This window comes from Coturnix japonica, chromosome 21 (assembly GCF_001577835.2).
Source record: "Coturnix japonica isolate 7356 chromosome 21, Coturnix japonica 2.1, whole genome shotgun sequence".
NCBI lineage: Eukaryota > Metazoa > Chordata > Aves > Galliformes > Phasianidae > Coturnix > Coturnix japonica.
Window position 1 is genome coordinate 5180414 of NC_029536.1, and position 20787 is coordinate 5201200.

General features: G+C 49.1%; 1 protein-coding gene across 4 annotated transcripts in view; it reads right to left on the reverse strand.

Moving 5' to 3' along the window:
• Nucleotides 1–20787, reverse strand: part of EPHB2 (EPH receptor B2) — a 92836-nt gene that overhangs the window by 17246 nt on the left and 54803 nt on the right. Inside the window, exons 4-9 of one of the 4 annotated variants that reach the window (XM_015882710.2) lie at nucleotides 18497–18652; nucleotides 17546–17881; nucleotides 6652–6776; nucleotides 3080–3242; nucleotides 2353–2461; nucleotides 1942–2006 (exon numbers count right to left, since the gene is read on the reverse strand). In XM_015882710.2, coding sequence (XP_015738196.1) covers nucleotides 1942–2006; nucleotides 2353–2461; nucleotides 3080–3242; nucleotides 6652–6776; nucleotides 17546–17881; nucleotides 18497–18652 — 954 coding nt within the window. Of the gene's footprint in view, nucleotides 1–1893; nucleotides 2010–2352; nucleotides 2462–3079; nucleotides 3243–6651; nucleotides 6777–17545; nucleotides 17882–18496; nucleotides 18653–20787 lie in introns of all 4 variants that reach the window. The other 3 variants (XM_015882708.2, XM_015882709.2, XM_015882707.2) reach the window with 3 other exon arrangements.

Here is a 20787-nt window from a genome sequence, read left to right on the forward strand (position 1 = left end):
AATGCTAAGGACCTCCAGGCTCCCCACACCTTGGCAATTTGTTAAGCATAAGTGTAGCCTCTCTAAAGCAATCACTGCTGGGAAACAGAGTAGGGAAGATGCCTTAGATTGGTGTCTTGAGTGATGTGGCTAAAAGGCTCCCCAGGCCTGTTATCAGTCCGTCTGTATCTGGTGGCACCTCGCCTATTGCGACAGTTGTGAAGGCACAGCTATTAATGCCATCCCAGCCTGAAGCTGTCATGTTGCACACCAGACCCCGGCAGAAAGTGAGAATGTATGTTTACACATGCAGCAAGGACTGACAAACAACTGAGAGCTGCATTTACATAATCTTTCTTGAAGAGTGTCATTTTTACTGGTAAGTTATAGCAATGCAGCCAGCACAATGCTGTTCTGGCATGGAGTCACCATTCAGTGCTCTGCCTTATGGAAAACGTTTCCAAGGTAAGAGCAGAAACACCAGTGAGCCCTGTGCCAAAATATTACTGATATTCTCCAGGCACGACCGTTTTCAGAATAAAGCCCAATGTCTGTAAAGGAGCAAAGTACAGACATCCCGAAGCTGTGAATATAACACGATGTACCTATCAACCGAGATTGGAACAAAGCAGAAGTTTAGTGACAGATCTCTAGCTAGGAAGGAAAAAGGTATTTTGGAGGGCATGCAGCCAAGGGCTGGTGAGGAGAATGAGGGTGAGGCAGGGTGCGTAGGGAGGATGGAAGCAGGAATGCTGGATGTGAGGGAGTGCCTTGCAGTGCATGAGGATGTCAAAGAGACAGGCTGCAAGAGAGGGCATGTTATGTACCGTATCTATTACTTAGAATCGTTTGAGTTGGAAGGGACCCTAAATCTAGTCTGTCACCCCTGCAATGAACAGGGACAACCACAGCTCCATCAGTGCTCAGAGCCCCTCCCTGGGTGTCTCCATGGATGGGGCAGCGCTACCTCTCAGGGCAACCTGTGGCACTGCCTCACAACCTTCACTGTAACAAACTTCTTCCTTATATTCAATCTAAATCTCCATATATAGATATAGAAATCCACAGATCCCAAAATACCTACAATACACATAGATACAATGCATAGCATACCACATATTTGAAAAGAAAAAAACCCTAAGATAGATTATATATACTAGGATTCTGGAAGCAGTGGGATGGTCAATGGCAAAGGCACCGTGCGAGCTCCTGCAGGAGGACAGTGCTCCATAGGAAGCTGGCAAGTTGGGGAAGGATCTCTCTGCTGCCCACAAGACAAAGTAAGGGCTGCAAAGCAAGAGAAGGTGAGGTTTTGGGGGCACTTGGAAGGGTTTCTGTTTGATGTTGCAGATACTTGCTGAGCATGCATGGGTCAGTATCCAAAACCATGCAGGTTTGGAGGGCACAAACTCTAAGAATGTCAGAGACCACAGAGGACAGGTAGTGGATCTAGATGATGCAAGTGGGTGATCCAGGCAACGAATGCCAAACTTTGGTTCTAAGGGATGCAATATGCTGGTTCAGAATGCACGAGGCTGCTATAGTCTAGGAAGGGTGAGAGGGACCAGAGGCATGTTTCAGCTGTGCACAGTGCAATCACAGAAGCACAGAATCCTTAGAGTTGGAAGGGACCTCTGAAGGCCATCTAGTCCAACTTCCCTGCAATGAACGGGGATGGGAGGAAGAAGTGGAGGGTGAGCAGATGTAAGCCAAACATGCAGTCCAGATCTCTCCAGTAGTTTCCTGGAAAAGCTTTGCCTTGTTAGACAGAAGCTTTGTAAAGGATCTGGCCATAATTCTGGGAGCCCTGGCTAGCACAAGCATCCCCTTGACTTCACATGCACAAATCTGCCTGGCTAAGGACCCTGAGCCCTCCCCGTACAACGCAAGGAATGAGTGAACAGGAACACAAACCGAAGAGAGAGCGGACCCCCAGGCCTGGCGGGGGACCACGGTACGTACTGTGGCCACTGGTATAGTGCTGCAGCTTGTCAGTGTACTCAGAGTCTGCACGTTCAAAGCCCCGTCTTCTGGAAAGAAAGAGAGTCCTAAGCACTGTGCGCAGGTCAGATGAGGCTGAGAAATGAACTGAAATGCATTCTTTCCCCACTCCATGGAATGACAGACTAACCCAAATTAGAAGGATTCACAAGGATCATAGAGGCATTAAGGCTGGAAAGACCATTAAGATCACATAGTCCAACCATCAGCCCATGTCTGTGACTGCTCATTGAGTCCCAACTCTTGAACACTTTAACATTCCCATCTCCATCCTCTCCAACTTCTACCCCAGCCACCCTCCATCTTTAGCTGCCACGCCTTTGCATAGCCCCAGTACAGAGGGCCTCAAGTGATGCTCTCAGACTGATCTACCTGTTGCACACAATAATGATGACGACAACAGCAATGAGAAACACCAATCCTGCTGCAGAGGAGCCAATGATGAGTGGCAGCTTCTCCTGGACACTGGTCTGGTACTCAGCTGAAAGGAAGAGGGAATGAGTTATTGCATGGATTGACATGGATGGCCTAGATTATCATGGCTACTGCTATGGTGTTTCTTGGCTTGGATTTTGTCTGGGCTATCTATGTCCAGAGCATGTCTCATGTTGGTTCTGACAGAGGATATTCTCAAGCAGGAAGGTTAGATGGAACTGTTCTTTTTGGGTAGGAATGTTTAGTCCTGCGGATGCATGCTGTGCCTTGCTACTTGGCCTCAAGGCTAGAAAACTAGCTTGGCTTGTTTTATGTAGCTGCGCAAATGGAGAAAGTAAAGACCCAAAGCACATTTGTCATCAGCAGCTCTGCAGATGAACATCATAAATTCCATTTCCTTTAAATCCAACTGAACAGGCAGGTGCCCCTGCCAGAAAAGCTTGGCAGAAGCTGGCCTAGACCATACGATTCCCTGCATGGAATACCAAGTACCCATATCTCTCTCCAGTGCTTGTCAGATTTGAATAAATTTATGTGACTTATCAATGCACCTTTTGATGGGATTAGTAGGAAGGGGACCAGCACTGCAGCCAGTGCAACTCCATCTTGCTCAATGCTCTCTAGACCTTGTATAGGATTTATGTAGATACAGTTGAAGACTCACCTTCAGTCATGGTCTGGAAGTACATCTTGCCACTATACCGGCCATACCCAGCCACGGTACGTGCTCGCACTTGGAAGACGTAGATGGTGCCAGCTTTGAGGTTTTGCACTGTCACAGTGTTGGTGGGGCTCTTCACTGCTGTTGAATTTAACTCACTCAGGTTCTGCCAAGAAAATATACATCTGTCATCAGAAAAGAGAGCCAAAGCACTGGACATTGCACCAGAATCAGGCACTGCAATGCTCAGAAGTATAGAAATTCCACATTTCTATCCTGCCCCTTTTTGTGTGGTTATTCACCCAATTTATCCTTTTCAGTAGCACCTCCCATCTGGCAGGTGAGGTTGCTTTGGCGGGGTCGCTGCTTGGAACAGATCAGCTAAAAATCCTGGCAAATTTGCAAGTGAGTCACTGAGAACTGCTGCCTTCAAGTCAGTGCAATTGGCTCGGCAAGCCCACCAAGCACAGGATCACCAGTCAGGAGAGGTACAATTAGAAAACTATGGTGCAATTAGAAAACTATGACCTAATTGCTATCGTGGATACATTGGTGGGACCATTCACACAACTGGACCATGGCAATCGAGGGCTTTTTGGAATGGAAGGAGAAATGGGTAAATTGCCTTCTATGTTAATAAATGGATAGATTTTGAAGAGCTACATGAGAAATAGCCACAGATGGGTTGAGTTTGTGGGCAAAAATAAGGGACTGGACTTAGAAAAGACATCTGGTAGTTGGAGTCCACTACAGGCCATCAGATCAATGGGAACCTACTTGTGGAGAAGGCCTTAGGGGTTCTGGTGTGCTCAAGAAGCTCAATTACAGATACAAAGACAACAGAGACTGAGAAATGATGAGCTCACAGCAAAACTGATTGCCCTGTTTGTGTAAAAAGCCTCAGAACTCCCTTGAATCTTTCCCAGGAAGGCAAGGAGAGAAGTAGGTCAGGAAGTGTTTTCATTTTCACTGCCCAAGGGCTTGGATGAAACCTCCCAGGCCCTTGGATGGCATTAACACCACAGCTGTTTTAAAATCATCTGTCCAACTGTTAGGGAGTACCTCATCCCCACACTGTCATCCTGGAGGATTTGAAGTTGAATGCCACAGATATGCTTACGAGATGGTTTATAGGCTAGGAAATGGATGTCTGAGGAAGGTATTCTCATACCTATGCTCTCTAATCCCCTCATGCAAGGAAAGAGCATTTATGTGTCCCCACAAACCCATGGCTGGAAGCAGGTAGAGGGTGACTGCAGCTTAATCACTCTCCTCACACCTCTGTAGCACTTTCCCATAAGCCTAAGAGGGCTAAGACTTAAAAATGGCTTGGTAAATCCCTTAATAAATCTACTTTTTCCCTTTGGCATATTGCTCAGACATCATCCTCTCAGCAGCTTGCTTGTTCCCTTCTAAACCCCCTCTCCTTTCACCCCTCTGAGTTCCTCCAGCATGTCCAGGTGGTTTAAAGCCTGTGTTCCTTTGCTGTTTCTCCCACCTCACTTTTGAAGGTTTTTTTCTGGATGATTTTGCTTTGAGTTTGAAAATAACATACTTCTTTCCTTCCTGATAGACTTCATTTAGTGTCCTCATCTGGTTCTTCTCCCTCTGAGCCAAATCTATTCTGAAACTGAAGTCTGATCAACAAAGAGTTTCTTGAAACATGCATAGTCTGTGAAACGCCCGAAGGATCTGCAGAAATGGTTTCTAAAAAGTCATGTTTTATCAGCCAAAAAAAAAAAAAAAAGCAAAGAAAAATGTCAACCAACTTAATTTGGCAGACAGTTCCTCTCTGCATCTGCACAGCAGCAATCTGTTGTGGTTCCTGAAGCAAACAGAGTCACACGTACAAAGCTAGTCCAAGGCTGGATGCCAAATAATAACACAAATGTGAATTTCAGCACCCATGGAATCAAATGCATCAGCAGGGATGCTCGGATGTGGTAGGAGGGTCATTCTGGTTACTCTGGGGATGGATGAGTGGGGCCCACAGCTCCATAGTCTTCTGGGTAACATCACTAATCAACTGGGTCTGGGGGTATCTCAAAAGCGTAGAATCAAAGAGTCATTAAGGTTGGAAAAGACCATTCATCCAATGCAACCATTACATTTGCAATCCCAGGCAGGTATTTGATTAAATGTGCTCCTTGGAAGTAAAAAAGATACCAAAATATGTACCAAGAGGTTCAAAGCCCAGGAAGAGAGAACTGCAATGACAGTGCTTGGGCAGCTTGGGTTGTCCCCTCTGCCTGTCCTAGTGCCTCCTGAAAGCTTTTTGCCATAAAAAACATTGCCCAAGTGTGGCTTGGACCACTTGTCCTTGGGATCAGGGACAGACCGTGTCCAAATATATGGCAACAGGGGAAAGCAGATGAACACCTTGTTGCTGGTTGCCAAAACAGGCCACAAAGAGCAGCTTCCCCTTTAGCCAAACCTCCCTCAGAAAACTGAGGGGAAAACAGAAAGAGGATGAGACTAAGAGAAAACAAGACTGGTAGAATGAACTGTCTGAGATCATTCTGAGTGTCCCCGAGGAAAGGACTCTTCTTGCTTTCCAGATGCATCTTGTTACCTTCTCATCCATCTTGCCATGTATTCTGGGATCATCTCCAAGGGTCAAATAAAAGGCTGTGATTTATGCAATATAGGTCAGGACCTATTTAACAGTCTACAAAGAAGCTCCTCCCGCCTCCCTGCTCTCCCTCTGGCTCTTGGTGATGAGAAAATAGGTCACAGGCAGCAGTGGGGGGGGATTAATCATTTCTTCCGGCAACTGCTGGGAAAATATTTTCAGTTCCATTTAATCATAAAGCTTTTTAATTAGTTAGTTTGCTTTTTTTTTTTTTTTAACATATAGTTTATAAGCGTCTAGGCAAAGGGGCAGATTCCTGGAAGGAGAAATCTCCTGCTCTTCAATCTCCATCTCCATTGGGTAGCATGGATGAAGTTCAATAGTCATGCAGAGCTTGGCATATCTTGGACCAACACTGGTGCAGTCTTATGTCCCTTGGTTGACCCATAGGACACCACTCCTCTGCTGAGAGGAGGTGGAAGTGGGGATGGAAGAGTCAGAGCTATGGGATCCTTTCACAGCAGCCTCACCTTGAGTTGGTAGTGCAAAATGTTCCCTCCGTGAGGATCTGGAATAGCTTTCCCCTGGTATAACACCCAGGGAAAGGGGTTGAGGCTGCTGCAAATACAATGACACAAAATCTCAAAGACTGGACAGCCAGCTAACATGATCCATCCTGGCACAACATCCTATGTGACATCCCTACAGTTTCCATTCCCCACTAATTGAAAAGGAAAAATTAAACCCTGAGCCTGGCTGCCCGGCTCTCCTTGCAATGGGTCTACCTGACATGAGCAGGAGAGGTGAAGAAAGGAGAAGCTCCTCCTGAAAGACCAACAGTTACTCTGCCTTTGCACTGAGCTGCAACCATCACTTTGCACCACAATGCTGACAGCCAGTTCCACCCACGCTGATGAGCCAAATGCAGCAGCCACTGCACGCCCTTTGCATCACCTCCTCTCCCCAAATCTTACAGCCAATCCCTGCTAAGGCCCCGCAGTACCTTCTCATAATACTGCAGCTCATAATCCAGGATGACTCCATTGGGTTGGTCAGGTTGAGACCACGAGAGGGTAATGCTGTCCACAGTACGGCTGACCTGGTGCATTATGGACACAGCTGAAGGAGCTGGAAGAGAAAGAGAGAGGCCTCAGTCAGTTACTTGCATGGACATGACCACATCCCCCAGCTGGAGGCAGGTAACTCTGAGTTTCTGCTATTTGGAGCTACTGAATTTGCTACCAGCAGTATCAGGACTCTTGAGGGGTCCGGAGATCCTGGTCTTTGCCTTTAGAAGACATCAGTTAAGGTTTTCACAGCTCATATAATTAGAAACCACGTAGGGCAGCATCTTTGTCAAGAGAACTGGAAAGAGATCATTCATTCCCAGGCAAAATGAGCCCAGGGTTGGAGCAAACACAGCCTTGTTCTCTTGGAAACGTGCTACCAGCCCAGCAATATATAATCCTCCTTGCTTGCCATGGGGAAGTAGGGGGTTTTGTACTTTGACATTTGCATAGAGAGGCTTTATAACGAACAGGCAGACGCAGGAAGCAAGCAGCTTCTCTCCTGCTTGGTGTGCTGGGTCTGCAAGTTGCACATGCCAATCAAGGGAGGTGTGTACAGCAGCGTGAGCATGCAACACAAACCTGACCTGACATGCTGACAATGGTGAGTCTTCTGCCGAGTCAGAATGCCCTGGAAATAGCACACCCACAGACGCCTCTTGTCCCACTGAGCACAATGGGACCAGCTGCCCACCCTTTGCACTGCCCTGGTGTTGCCTATGTCCAGGTAGGAACACTGCAGTCTGAGCTGTGCTGACTGCAGGTGGGGCAGGGGCCACCATGTGGATCTACCACCCTACTGGGTAATGCTCAGCAACTCTGCTCACTTCTTACTGTCCCAGTTCTCCACATTCAGGGCCCGTATTGACACATGGGATCAGTTTCTCATGCTGGTGCTAAGACATAGGTAACATTTCCGGAGCCTGTTATCTCTTGCCCCTGCTATGAACAGGGATACCCTCCATCAGTGAGCAGAGTCCCATCCAGCCTGACCTTGGGTGTCTCCAAGGATGGGGCATCCACCATTACTCTGGGCATCATGATCCCACAGTCCTAAACACTACTCCAGGATGGGGTCTGGCCACCTGATGGAGCTGTGGGTGTCCCTGTTCAATGCAGAGTGGTTGGACCTGATGGCCTTTAAGGGTCCCTTCTAACTCAATCTGTTCTATGCTTCTCAGTAGCTGCTCTTGTTGTTGAAGACATCAGGGAAATGCTCAATAATGAAATCACAGAAAGATTTAGGTCAGAATTGACCTCTGGAGGGTTCCAGTCCAACCAGCTGCTCAGTGTTGAGTACTTTCAAAGTCACATCATTGCGCTTAAGGCCCACGCCCAGCTGACATCAAAATACATCCAAGCATGGAGATCCCAATGGCTCTCTGAGTACCTTTCCAGAAGTATTTAAAGCATGCAGAGTAATAGCTAAAAAGGAAAGAGACACACACAAAAAAGCACAATCTGGGATAGTGCTACTCAGCGATAACCTCATCACAAGGTGCGATGCAGCTCTAACACAAGCATCAAGCACCTTTGTGACCAGCCTCAACCACGCCACTGCAAAAGCTGACTTCCCTGAACTGCTGTTTCTGTACCAGCTATAAGCTTCCAGTTGGTCATTATTTCAAAGCAAACACATAACAAACTGTGAAAAAGAGAAGCCAAAAAAGAAATGAAGTCTTTGTTCTTTCAGCTTGCTTTGTGCAAAGCTCTTTCCAGGTCTTATCCAGAGCACGGCTGGGCTGTGAATGCCAAAGACTCGATGGCAGCATTTAACCTGGCACTGTGGGACCGGTCACCTTGTTCCATAAGCAGTGATTCCTCTTTGTTGCCTTGTGACAAAAGAAAGACAGCTTTGGTGACCATTTCCAGGTCAGTGCCCAGCACCAAAGATACTCCCTTTGCCACTGGTTCTCCCTTGCTCATGGAAGGGGTTTGAATTACTGTTGATGTGGATAAGGGATGCTCGAGCCCCACACTATTTCAAGGTAACATGAATGATTCAAGTCCTTCAAAGACACTTTTCTACATCCTCGTTATCTGGTCCAGCCTCAGATTCTTTGGATTCCTCTCAGAGGAGCCCCGTGGCTGGAGAAATAAACCATGCCAAAAGTAGTGCTGGAGTGTAAAACATGCTTAATGAAAATCCTCTGATATAAAAAGGCGGATGACCTGAAATGTAAAGTCAGAGCTTGCTCTGGCAAAAGAAGCAGCACAGACACAGTGATGCTCAGCTTACTGAGTATTTACCTTTTGTTCAAACAAGAGAGGAGCTTCAATAGCAGAGAATCACGGCATGGCTCAGGTTGAGAGAGCCCTTAGATATGATCCAGTTCCAATCCCTGCTGTGGGCTGGTTGCCCCCCACCAGATCAGGCTGCCCAGGGCTCCATCCAGCCTGGCCTTGGGCACATCCAGGATGGAGAACCCATTACTTAAGGCTGAAGACAATGCCTCATGCATATGAAGAGTCTTGCCACCATTAAGGTCAGTCTAAAAGACATTCTGCACTCATTAGCGAAAGGGGAATGGGCAAAGAAAGGCCTCCTTGTTGCTTCTGTTTCACCACAGACTAAACCTACCAATGTGAAGTGCTTTGGTACCTCCCAAGGCAATATTTCTGGCCAAGATAATCAGCTTAGGTACCTTACTTGTGTACAGTTGAAGCTCAAGGGACCATACTGGGGAGAGAGATGAAGGTTGTTTGCTTGATGATGGACCTCTCATCTTGGACTCTATTGATGTGCTTATTTCTGTTAAAGAAACAGACAATTCTTGGGCATGCAGTGCATGTACCCCTGGGCAAAGCAGGATGAACACCTTGTCTGTGACCATGAGACAAAAGGTGGGGCTGGATCAGACTTTAAGCAACCTCATCTAGTCATAATAATCACTGGGGGGGAGCTGGCCTTTAGATGGCCTTTAAGGGTCCCTTCCAACTCAGGTCTGAATACTGAACACAAGACTTGTGATAGAAGCCAAGCAGTGAATTTAGGTTGGATAAACCTCTCCAAAAGAGTGGTGATGTGCTGGTACAGCTGCCCAAGGAGGTGGTGGGGGTGTTCATGGCGGCACTGAGGGTTGTGGTTGGTGACATGGTGGGGGTGGGCTGATAGTTGGACTTAAAGGTCTTTTCCAACCCTAATGATTCTGTGATTCAGCGGAGCTGCAACATCTGTGGTTGACTGTGTGTGTGTATATTGCAGACAGACATCCAGTTTTCTTTGAAGTCTGCAAATTACGACAAGCCCATCAAGGCTCTTTGGGAGGCTTCCCTTTGTGGTTACTTGCCACGTTATAAAATGCACATTTTAACTTTCAGGTTGAAATTTATGGACTTCAGCTTCCAACCGCTGGATGCTTTCTGCTTTTCCTAGCAAAACTAAGGAGTCAAGAAAGTGAGTTTTACCCAGATGAAATTAAGTAGAAAAAACATGAAAACATCTTCTTTTCATCTCCTATAACCTAAGCAGACTGAGTTTCTTGTGTGTTCCACACATTTGTCAGCCCACATATCAATCTGATAACCCCCTTCTGAAACCTTCCCAATCTTTTGCTAATCTAGATCTCAAAACACATCTCCCAGCCACTAACAGTCAGCAGCACCTCCTCCCTTAGGTTTGATATTCCTCAGCCCAGTTCCTACAAGGCTTTTTTGCAGGCCTTTGTGTTGTGTGCTTCGATTTCCTTCTCGTTCTTTATATTATGCTGAGGGAAAGGAGGGCACAGCCACAAGACTGAGATCTGCTCTCTACCATGTGCTCTGCAGTAGGATTTGTTATTCTCTTGCCTTTCTCAATGGCAACCCCAATGAAAGGAGCACAGTCTCACCTCTAATGTTGACACAAGACCATGACCTTTGGAGCTCTGGGTGCCTTAAAGAAAGGCCATCTTGACTTTAAACCAAGCACTTCAGGACCCAGTCTGTCTTGGCATCCCCTACAAACCCTTCTGTCCTGCTGGGAGCAGGGTGAGAGACCCCAGATGCATCAAAATTAGTGTAATTGCTGAAACTGCTGTGTCAACCTTAGGGCAATTCATTATGATAAAAGTGACAAAAAGCAGCAGGAGGGCGTCACACAGTGAAGAATCATAATGGGAGAATGAGAAATAAATAGGCCTGTTTTCCTTCTTGGTTTTACTCCTGGGAGATGTAGTTTACAGGCATTCTTAGGAAGCTCATATGCTTCCCCATCTCCAAAGCACTAAGTTTTGTCAGCCTGGTTAGAAGTCCCAAGGATGGTTGTTGGGTACCTTGCTCCTCCTATTCAGTCAGAGCTGAATTGAAGTTATCTTTCACCCAGACTCTCCCCCTCCTGCTTTTTAAATACCCAAATGTGAACTCCTCCTCTATCCTACCTCTACCTTTACATCACAGAGAGAGCAAGAATAAAGAGTGCATCATCAGGTCTCGCTATGGGGGAACAGCCAAGCATCCTCCTTGCAGGCACTGAGTAGCACAAGCTGTTGCCCTGTGACAATGCTGGTCCCTGTGCAGACTGAGATGTTGCTGCTGTAAAGGCAATAGAACTGGGCTAGACAAGTGCCAAGCAGGGAAGCAAAGCCCTGGATGCCCCAGGCAGCACCTTCTGAAGCACTCCCTATTTGATGGGGAGTTGGGTAAGACCATCTAGCTCCAGGCTTTGGAATGCTGGGAGACATCAGGCTCTTTCCACAGCTTCTTGTTCATGATCTGTCTATCCAGGTGAAATGCTGCCAATTGCAATCTGCCCCCCATTTCACACCTTGCCCCCTTGTCTCCTTCACCTGCCAGCACTTCATGCTCAGCCTTTCACTCCTCGCCTGTCCGTGGGTCAGGGCTATTGAGATCCCTATAATCAAAGGGCCTCCATTCCTCCTCTGGATTAGCTGGAAGAGTCAGGTTACAAGCAGCAAAATCACTATCTCTGATCACTTTAATACCACTAACCCATGTCATGTCAGACAGAGTCAACATTTGCTCTGGAAAACACGACAGAGAGAGAAGCAAAGCCAACCCCGACCCACAGCCTCTCCCCAGCAACACTTTGAAATTACCCTGGGGAAAAAAAGAGGTGAACAGCTGGGAGTTTTCCAGCATCTCCTTGGAGCCCTTCTGACAGATCTCAGTCCCTGAAGTGTCAGGTTACTGGATGGGGAACTGCTTTTATTATAAGAGGGTCAGTAGGGAATTCTGGCATTTTCAATTACCCGCTCGCAGGAGCGGCTGTGATCCAGGGTCAGGATTAACTGCGTGACCTCCAGCTGAAGACGGAGTGGTAGGGAAATGCAGCATGATGCTGCAAGGCACCAGCTAGTCCGGAGGCCAAGGGACAGGGCAGAAAATGGAGAGACAGGGAGAAAGCTGCTCTCTCTTGTGAGACCAAAGGGTGATGCTGTGCAGCACGGGAGGACGTGCTGTGATCAGTCATGGAGCACGGGCTTCCCTGAGCCTGAAGTCACAGGGCCTGGTGACATCTAGGCTGGGATCCAGGCTCTGTAATGCATGAAAGAAAAGTTGGAAATGATAAAAAGGCACAGTGCCTCCGTGCAGGGCTATGGGCAGCTCACATACATGTGCCTGCCTCCCTGTAGGCAGAGATGATGCCTAAAGGATGATCCCCTTTGAGAGCCTATGAAGAAATTCAAGTGCCTGAGAAGAACATGACAAAAGTTGGCATCCAATTCTCTTGAGAGATGTGCTTTGGTTGACAAGTGACATGGCTTAGTGGGCACGGTGGCCATGGGTTGATGGCCTTGATGATCTTAATGGTCCTTCCAACCTTAAGGATGCTGTGATTCTATGATTCCAGGTACTGCTGATACCCATGTTGTTTGTGTGTTGAGTGCCTCAGCAATCAACCTCTCAAGCTCAACCTCTCACATCTCCAGCCTCTCAATCTGTAACCCCCCACATGCTGGAAAATCTTAAAAACACAGTCAATCCAAAGCTGGCTCCTGGCTCAGGCCTCCTCTAAATCAGCAGAGGTTTGGTGTAGATTACAGCCTTTAAAGCAGCTCCTAATGCCACAAGGCCAGTCACTTGGCTCAGGCAGAAGAAGGCTTTTGGCTGTCTTTATGCTCTTTGTTTAACTGAGTTTGCAGCCTTCATTTGCACGCTGCCAGCCTGCCCACGGAGAAGGGCTGGACTTTGTTCTCAGCACGGAGAGGAGATACTCCACTGGCACTCAGGAGAACCTCATCCAGACACAGATATGGGAGCAGGCTTGGGGTCAATCAGCGCCGGGTCCATCCCCACCTCCACATGGAAACCTCATCTGCTCCAGATCAGGGAAGCAGCATCATCAGCTGATAAAAGCTTGGAAGAAGGATGCCTGCTGCAGTGCATCCCCTCCCACCCACTGGGTCTGGCTAATTTGAGGCTCTGCCAGGCTGCCTTCCACTGTGAGCTGGGAAATTCTGCAGCTATCAGGATTATTTTATCGCTGTTCCAACGCTGTGACCCTGAATTTTTTTCTTCATAGCACCTCTCCCTGGGTCTCTGTGGCTTCCTGTACCTGCTTCTGGCAGCTCCACCTGCCCAAATGCTGGCACTCAATGCATCGTGCGCAAGCAAGGCGATTAGCGCTGCAGATCCTTTGCCAAGTGCAGCAGTAAAGATAAATCACCCCTCCTGAACACAGAAGCAAAAGGTGAGCACCTGAGCCATTCTGTTGGCTCACACACAGCAAGGCCAGCAACGCATTGCAGGGAGGGAGGGAGGAGTTGATTCACCAAAGGGGACTTTCCACCCGCATCCATCATGGGTGGTTTTTTTGTCTTCCATACAGAGTCAGCTCCAGATGCTTTGGAACAGGTTTCTAAAGCCCCGGGCAGGTGTGGGAGAAACAGTCCTCAAATTCACAAAGTAATTTATGCAACAGGGAAATCTGGAAGTCAGCAGGTGGAGGAGCCCACAGAGCTGGTAGTGGGAGAAGAGCATCTGCTAGGAAAGCTTGAGCCATGTAGATTATACCCTGCCTTGCCAGCATCCCCCCCAACTGCCCACCATAGAAGCAAAAAGAGGAGTCCTGAAGAGCCAGCAGCTGGCAAACCTCCTGCCATCTGGGAGCCCTGGCTCCAGGCAGTCTCCAATGGGCAGAGCAGAGGGGATTTGGGCATGGCTGGGGCTCTCCCAGGTGCTCAGGCCAGCTGCTGCCATGCCCTAAGCCAGCCCAAGGCAATAGGCTGGGACATCGAGTCTTCCAAAGAAGAGGAGGACCTTAGAAGTAACCCTATGGTAGCTCAACACATACATCCCTGCCTCACATTTCTGCTATCACACAGGCATACAGGCTTCTGCTGTAGTGTCTCTACCCAAAACCCATCACTGACCATTCTGTAACATCTGTCTTGCTTTAATAGCACTTTTTGGTGTCCCTCCATCCTACTGTACACATACACACAGCAATTACACCCTCCTTACCAAGGCTAAACACACAAGGCCATTTTGGTCTCCGCTCTGGAACATGGGTTCTCCTGTGTCCTGCTCATTCAAATCAGCAGCAGCGGATGCTTCTCCTGATCAGTTTATTGGGAATGAATATATATTTCCTATGCCACACACTAGCTGGTGTCCATGTTGTATTACCTATCCTAGAGTCTGTTTGTAGCTCATTTGGGCTCTGTTTGCAGTCGAGAGCCTCTGACACTGGAACAAATCCTCCTTTCTGACTCCGTGTGACACAAGAATCACTCATATAAGGAACAGGTTCCCAAAAATCTGGATGTTCTTGTTTCCCCAGACACTGGGAGGTCTTGAATTGGTGTAACCTGCAGAGCAGTTCTTCCTCCTCCCTTCCCAGTCAGCAGCAGCCACAGTCTGATACCAAAAGCTGCTCTTCCCATTTGCTATTTAAAACTTCCCTGCCCAAGGAGCCCTTTCCTTCCCCAAGTTTCCCAGGCACTCGGCTCATCCACAGCATGAACAGAGACTGAAAATCCTCCCAGCACCAAGATTAACCCCCTCCCCAGCCCTCCCCAAAGAATGCCACAAATTAGCAAGCAGGAGCGGTGCATTGTCACAAGTGAGAGGGCTGACACATGGCATGGTTCTCAATTAGTCAAGTGCCATTATCCCAAGCATTGGGCCATGCTCAGCTCCTTGACCCTTGGCTTCCCTCCTTCCCTCCTGGGATGCTGGCACACCTCTCAGCTCCCATCTCGTCCACCCCTCTTGGCATAGATTTCTGGTTCTGGAATGGCTGAGAAAAGGGGTTTCTTTGTGGCACCCTAAATCTGCATGGTGTGTTTGTTTTCTTTTAGGCGTCAAGGTCTTAGGGTGGATGGAAAGTCCTGGACGTGCCTCCATTCAGAGCTGTAGGGGGGCAGTTCCATATGGCAGGGAAGCAGAGGATGAGCCATTGGGTTATGCTGAGGTTATGCTTAGGTTTGGAAACTCGAATGTAGGTCTTGCTAGAGAGGCATACTGCACCATGGAAGGGACCAAGACATTGTCAGAGAGACCATCAAGGACGTAAGAGATCCTCACACAGCTGAATAAGGCTGCACAGTCCTTGGATGTGTAGAGCAAACAGTGAGTAACCAGAAAGGTTGAAAGTTTAGAATGAATGTTAGTGAAATCCAGACCAGAAATAAGGTACGTATTTTAAATGATGGCAGTAATTAATCATTGGAGAGGGACGTGATAGCAATGAACTGCCTTTCAGAGGCTCAGACTGGCATCCCTGGAGGTGCCCATGGTCAGACTGGATGGGCCCTGGGCAGCCTGAGCTGGTTATGATATATGAAGGTGAAAGATGCTGCTTTATTTCAGTATAGAATCACAGGACTTCCCGAACTGGATGGGACCCACACTGGACCCCAAACCCAACCCCTGGCTGCACACAGCTCTACCCAAACCCAAACCCTATGGCTGAGAGCTGTGTCCCAGTGCTCCCAGTGTGGGGCTGTGCCCACTGCTATGGGGAGCCATGCCATGCCCACTGCCTTCAGGCGAGGGGACCCTCACCCATCTCTGATGCAGCTCCATGCTGCAGCCAACAACTCCCAGGCTCAATGTCCCACTCTCCCCATGCACTCTCCTCCCAGTACAACACCCTCCATTCTCCTGTCCTGGTTCTGCCTTTGTGTGTGCAGCTTCTTTTACCAACTGCTAATGATCTACACCAAAGCTGCCAGGCAGTGTAAGCTGAAGAATTCAGAACCTCTAATTACAGAGGAATCAGCAAGCAGACAGTTACTGTTTAGTGCTAATGAATAGATACATTAAGGGAGACATCACACAGGCTGAGAAGTGTGAGACCTGATAATAAAGGAGTATCAAACAAGGAGGAGGATGATCAGGGGACTGCAAGAAGATTTGCCTTCAACTCTGCTTTCTGCTTCTCACTGAGATAAGTTCATGGGGGACTGAAACATTTTTGCATGTTATCTCTCTGAGCACTGTGTGTGCCCAACCAAGTGATGCCCATCTGCACCACCACTGCCCTACCAACACCCAACACCATCACCCATCACCACAGCCTCCAAGGCAACTCTGTGCCAATGCAACAGTCCACAACCATCCAATTTAGTGTTGCCTTGTCCAGGAACCCTAGGGAACGTTCACACTCCTTGCACACAGCCTGCAGCATTCAGACCAACCACTTGCTTGCTTCCTCACACCATATTGATGTGCTTCCACCGTGCAATAGGATTAAGCTCAGCTCCAGCCCCAAGAGGTGCTCCAGGTCCAGATGGCTACCAGGCAGGACAGGGAGAGCAGGTCTGCAGGCCACCCAGCCACCAGCACAGCTGCCACCTGCAGCTCTCCTAGGAAACAGCAATGCCAGCAACCCCAGCACGTCCCTTTCCCCAACCCTCCGGGCCAGCACAGAAACTGGCAACCCAAAAGGAAACCATCACAGCTTTGCTATGTTGTCTTCTTCACCAAGCACAGCAGAGAGGTGTTGGTGAGCACGGCAGGTTGCTTGCAGCAGCACAGAACCTGGAGCTGTTTTCCAGGCAGCAATCCTGTACAGCTGGCTCCCAGCCTCCCATCTCTGCAGCTTTCCTCTGTTTTCAAAGCCTGTTCTGGTGCTTGGGCCAGAGGCTACACTTTCTCTGCAGTTGGAGCAGAGATGACAGCTTGTGTCAAAACACTTGAGCCGATATTACCTTCTCTCCTCAGGAACCAGGAACACCAACAGGGGCTGCCAGCAGCAGTGTGAGCTGCTGCTGCGCCTGCAACGCTGCCAGCAATGAGGATTAAAGGCACCTACGGTGCGTGTGCCTGCTGGCACCAAAGAAATGATTATGGGTCCAATGCCAGAGGGAAATGCTGAGACACCAGAGGATGGTGACACGAGCTGGACTGCTGCAGGGGCTGGCATGGCAGCCCTGTCTTGGGGCACACAGAAGTATCTTTCTTATTCAAAGCTTGGGATTCCCTCTGGTTGAGCTTATACACAGGAGGGAAAGCAACTTAGTGCCCTTAGTGACAGGACAAGGGGAAATGGTTTTAAATTAAAAGAGGGGAGATTTAGGTTAGATGTTAGGAGGAAATTCTCAGTACTCAGAACCTGTCCAAAGAGCTGGGGGTGCCTCATCCCTGGAGGTGCTCAAGGCCAGGCAGTCTGTTGCAGGGGTGGAACCAGCCCATGGTAATGACTGGAGCTGGGGGGCCTTTAGGTTCTCTTCCAACTCAACCATTATATGATTCTATGTTTTGTCCAGGAAATGTCAGGCCACTGCATCTGCTTAGTAGAGAGCAAGAGATACCACACCACATCTCATCCCACTCTGCCTCTCCTTCAGGCCCTGCTCACAACTCCATCCAGTACACGTGTTCAGTCCCTAAACCCCCACCTCCCCGTCCCACTGGGGTCTGACAGTAGACAGGGCCTCTTACCAGCCTGGTTGGTGGTGATATTCACTGATGCAAACTGTGGGGAGAAGGGACTCTGGTCGGTGACCCCATTCACAGCCTGGATCTCGAAGGTGTACTGCGTATGGGCCAGCAGGTCGCTGATGTAGATGCGAGGCTCCGTCAGGCCCAGCTGGCGTGGGGCAAACTGCACGTTGTCCCCACAGCGTGTGCATGCCCCACGGCCTGACCCACAGCTCTTGCAGATGATGTTGTACACCAGATCCTCCCGGCCCCCCGAGTCTCGTGGTGGGGTCCACTCCAGCATCAGGGAGGTTTCGTTCACACTGGAGATCACGGACTGGGGGGCAGATGGGATGGCTATGAAGGGAATAGAGAGAAAGGTATAAGAACAGGGGCTCTGCTCTGAGCTATGGGAACCCATCCCCAGCAAAGACTCGCCCTGAGCTGAACCCAGCTGCTTCTCTTGTTGAACCTCAGCAAGCCTGAGAAGTGGGTCTACGTGAAAGGAGTGGGGCTCAACAACAAAGATGCTCAGAGGACTGCCTAGGAGGGGTCCTATGAAGAAGGTCAAGGGAGTTTGGCTTGCTCAGGCTGGAGAAGACTATGGGGAGACCTCATTGTGTCATTCTAATCTTTAAAGGGGCACATTAACAAGAGGGAGACAATCTTTTTATATGGTCTGATAGTGATAAGTCATGGGGGAGTGGTTTTAAACTAAACGAGGGGAGATTTAGATTAGATATTAGGAAGAATAAGTTGCTAATTATGGAGTCCAGACTGCTGTGGATGCCCAATCCCTGGAGGTGCCCAAGGCCAGGTTGGATGGGGCCCTGGGCAGCCCAATGTGGTGGGCTCATCCCACAATCTAGAGCAGCAAAGGCTTCCACTGAGTCACCCTAAGTGCTTTGGCTGATTCATGCCTCCTTCCCCAGCTCTGTGTCACCCCTCCCCAGTTGCCTGGAGCCCACATACTGGTGCATGGCATGTCGACAGGGTCAGCATCTGCTCGGTAATATCCATTTCGACACACGCAGTTCGTTGCCCCTTCTGAAGTCGTCCGGCTGTTAATTGGACAATGGACACATCCTTCATCTCCTTGGCTGGCCTTGAAGGTCCCTGATGGGCAGCCTGGAAGAGAATCAAGAGCAATGGTGAGTTAACTTCCAGCTGCCTTCCATCTTGTTGTAGGGCCAGCTCTGTAGGCCCAAGCTTTGGGGTGGAGGACAGCTCCATAGGCCTGAACTGCGGGGTCTTTGCCATCTCCTTTCTCCTGCATGGTGCCTTTGGGTCAACCAGTGTGAGCCAATAGGGAAAAACAGATGTCAGCCCTAAAGAACAGGGCATGAGAGTCCCCTCCACCAGCACTTCCAAGTGTCTGCTGCTCGCAATGGGTTTAGGGTATTTATGACTTTGTCCCGTAAAGAATAATCTTTAGTCCAACCAGTCTGGAATTTTACCCCTTATTCCCTTTATGAACTGTGCCTTTTTTCTTTGAAAATACACAAAAATAACTCCTGCACTTGGCAGCAGAGTTGGCTTATAGCTCTGAAAAAGACAGGATCTTGGACCTGCAGGACCAGCTCTCAACACTCATCCTTCACGGGACAGCCTTCCCCTGGGCAATTCCTCCAATTTCCCTTCTGATAAATGTAATTAGCAGCCCACAGTGTTACCTCATACTTGAGATAAGCAATTAATCCCATTGCCAGGTGCTGTCACTGCCAACGACAGTGACAGCGTTTGGAGAGCAGAGAATGGAAATGCAGGAGGGAAAACGGGGTTAAATGAGATTAACTGAAGAGGAACGCAGAGCTCAGCCGACCTCTGTGATGTGAATTAAAGAGTTGTCAATAAAGTCAGAATGCACAATGCAAATGCTCCTGATAAACCCATTCATTTTCCATAAGACAGGAAGAGGAGTTGACAGCACAGGCCTGGAATAAAGCATCTTCCCATTGCTAACAGCTTTTAGAAAGGGATCGGAATGGACCACATCATCCCTCCAAGCACATAATACTGCTCCTCCTGCCTCCCAGCAGTAGGTAACAAGGCTTTGGAACTTATATACCCTGAGATACTGAACCCCAGCATCATCCTTGAGCCACCCTGTCCCAGCCCAGGGCACCTTCAGACACAACTCCCTTAGAAGTGACTCCAGCAAGGACTTCCCCATTGCACCCTGCATGCTTGCAGCTCACCACTGGGTGCTTGGTTTAAGAGGAACGTGGTCAACTCAGCACCTCTAGTTTCTAAGCCCTCTTCACAACCACTCCACGACAGCCCTGGGGTCACATGAGATGTGTTGGGATGGTACTGAGCATGCAGAGCCTGCAAGTGGGACGCACCAGCTCTGGGGGTGGGTGCAGAGGCACCACTAAGTCAGCATGGGGATGCAATGGGACATTAGGGCTGGGGTGTCACAGAGGTATGGAGAGGCCCAGGCAGGGTAGAGTGATGTCCTGTTTGGGAAGCACCACTGGAAGGCCCTGAAAGGGATAAAAAGCCCCCAGCTTTTTAGCCAGGTTACCCTAAAACAGGCTCAAAAGAGCAAGAGAGCTGGATGACCAAGGAATTCAGCCTGTTGCTGGTCTTCCTGCAGAGCCTGGGCACTTACATCCCCATGCTCTCCTACAAGAGCACCAGCAGCCTCCCCAGCATAACCTCAGGGAGGGAGCACCCCCATCCAAACCCCTGCAGCTCTGTCCCAGTGCCAAACCCCTGCATCTCACAGCCTTCATGCCAGGAGCTTGCCAGTAAATCCCTGCAGCAGAGTTCACAAGGTCATCTCCCTGCAAGCACTGTGAGGAGTTCAAGCATCTGGCTAGACCACCACACCTGTGGGCACGCACACCTGCAAGCCCCCCTACTCTGGGAGGCACATCCATCAGTTGTGATGGGAATTTAGGCTGTCAGTGAGAAATGCTTGGAATTTCTTACCTGCTGCTCATGGTTCAGCATCCCTGACCTGTCAGGGGGGCTCTTAAAGAGAAATGGAAAGCTCTCCATCCCTGCCTGAGCACAGGAGAATGGGGTATTCCCAGTAGCTTCAGATTATGGTGGCAAGGACCGCAGACAGCTAGAGCAGACATCAAGGAAGAGTCTTCTCTACTCAAAGGGCAGTGAGATCCTGGCTCTGTTGCTTAGAGCTGTGGGTGCCCCATCCCTGGAGGTGCCCAAGGCCATGGCTGGGTGCTGGTGGGGGGCACCAACCCACAGCAGGGGTTGGAACTGGGGGATCTTTAAGGTGTCCTCCAGTCTAAGCC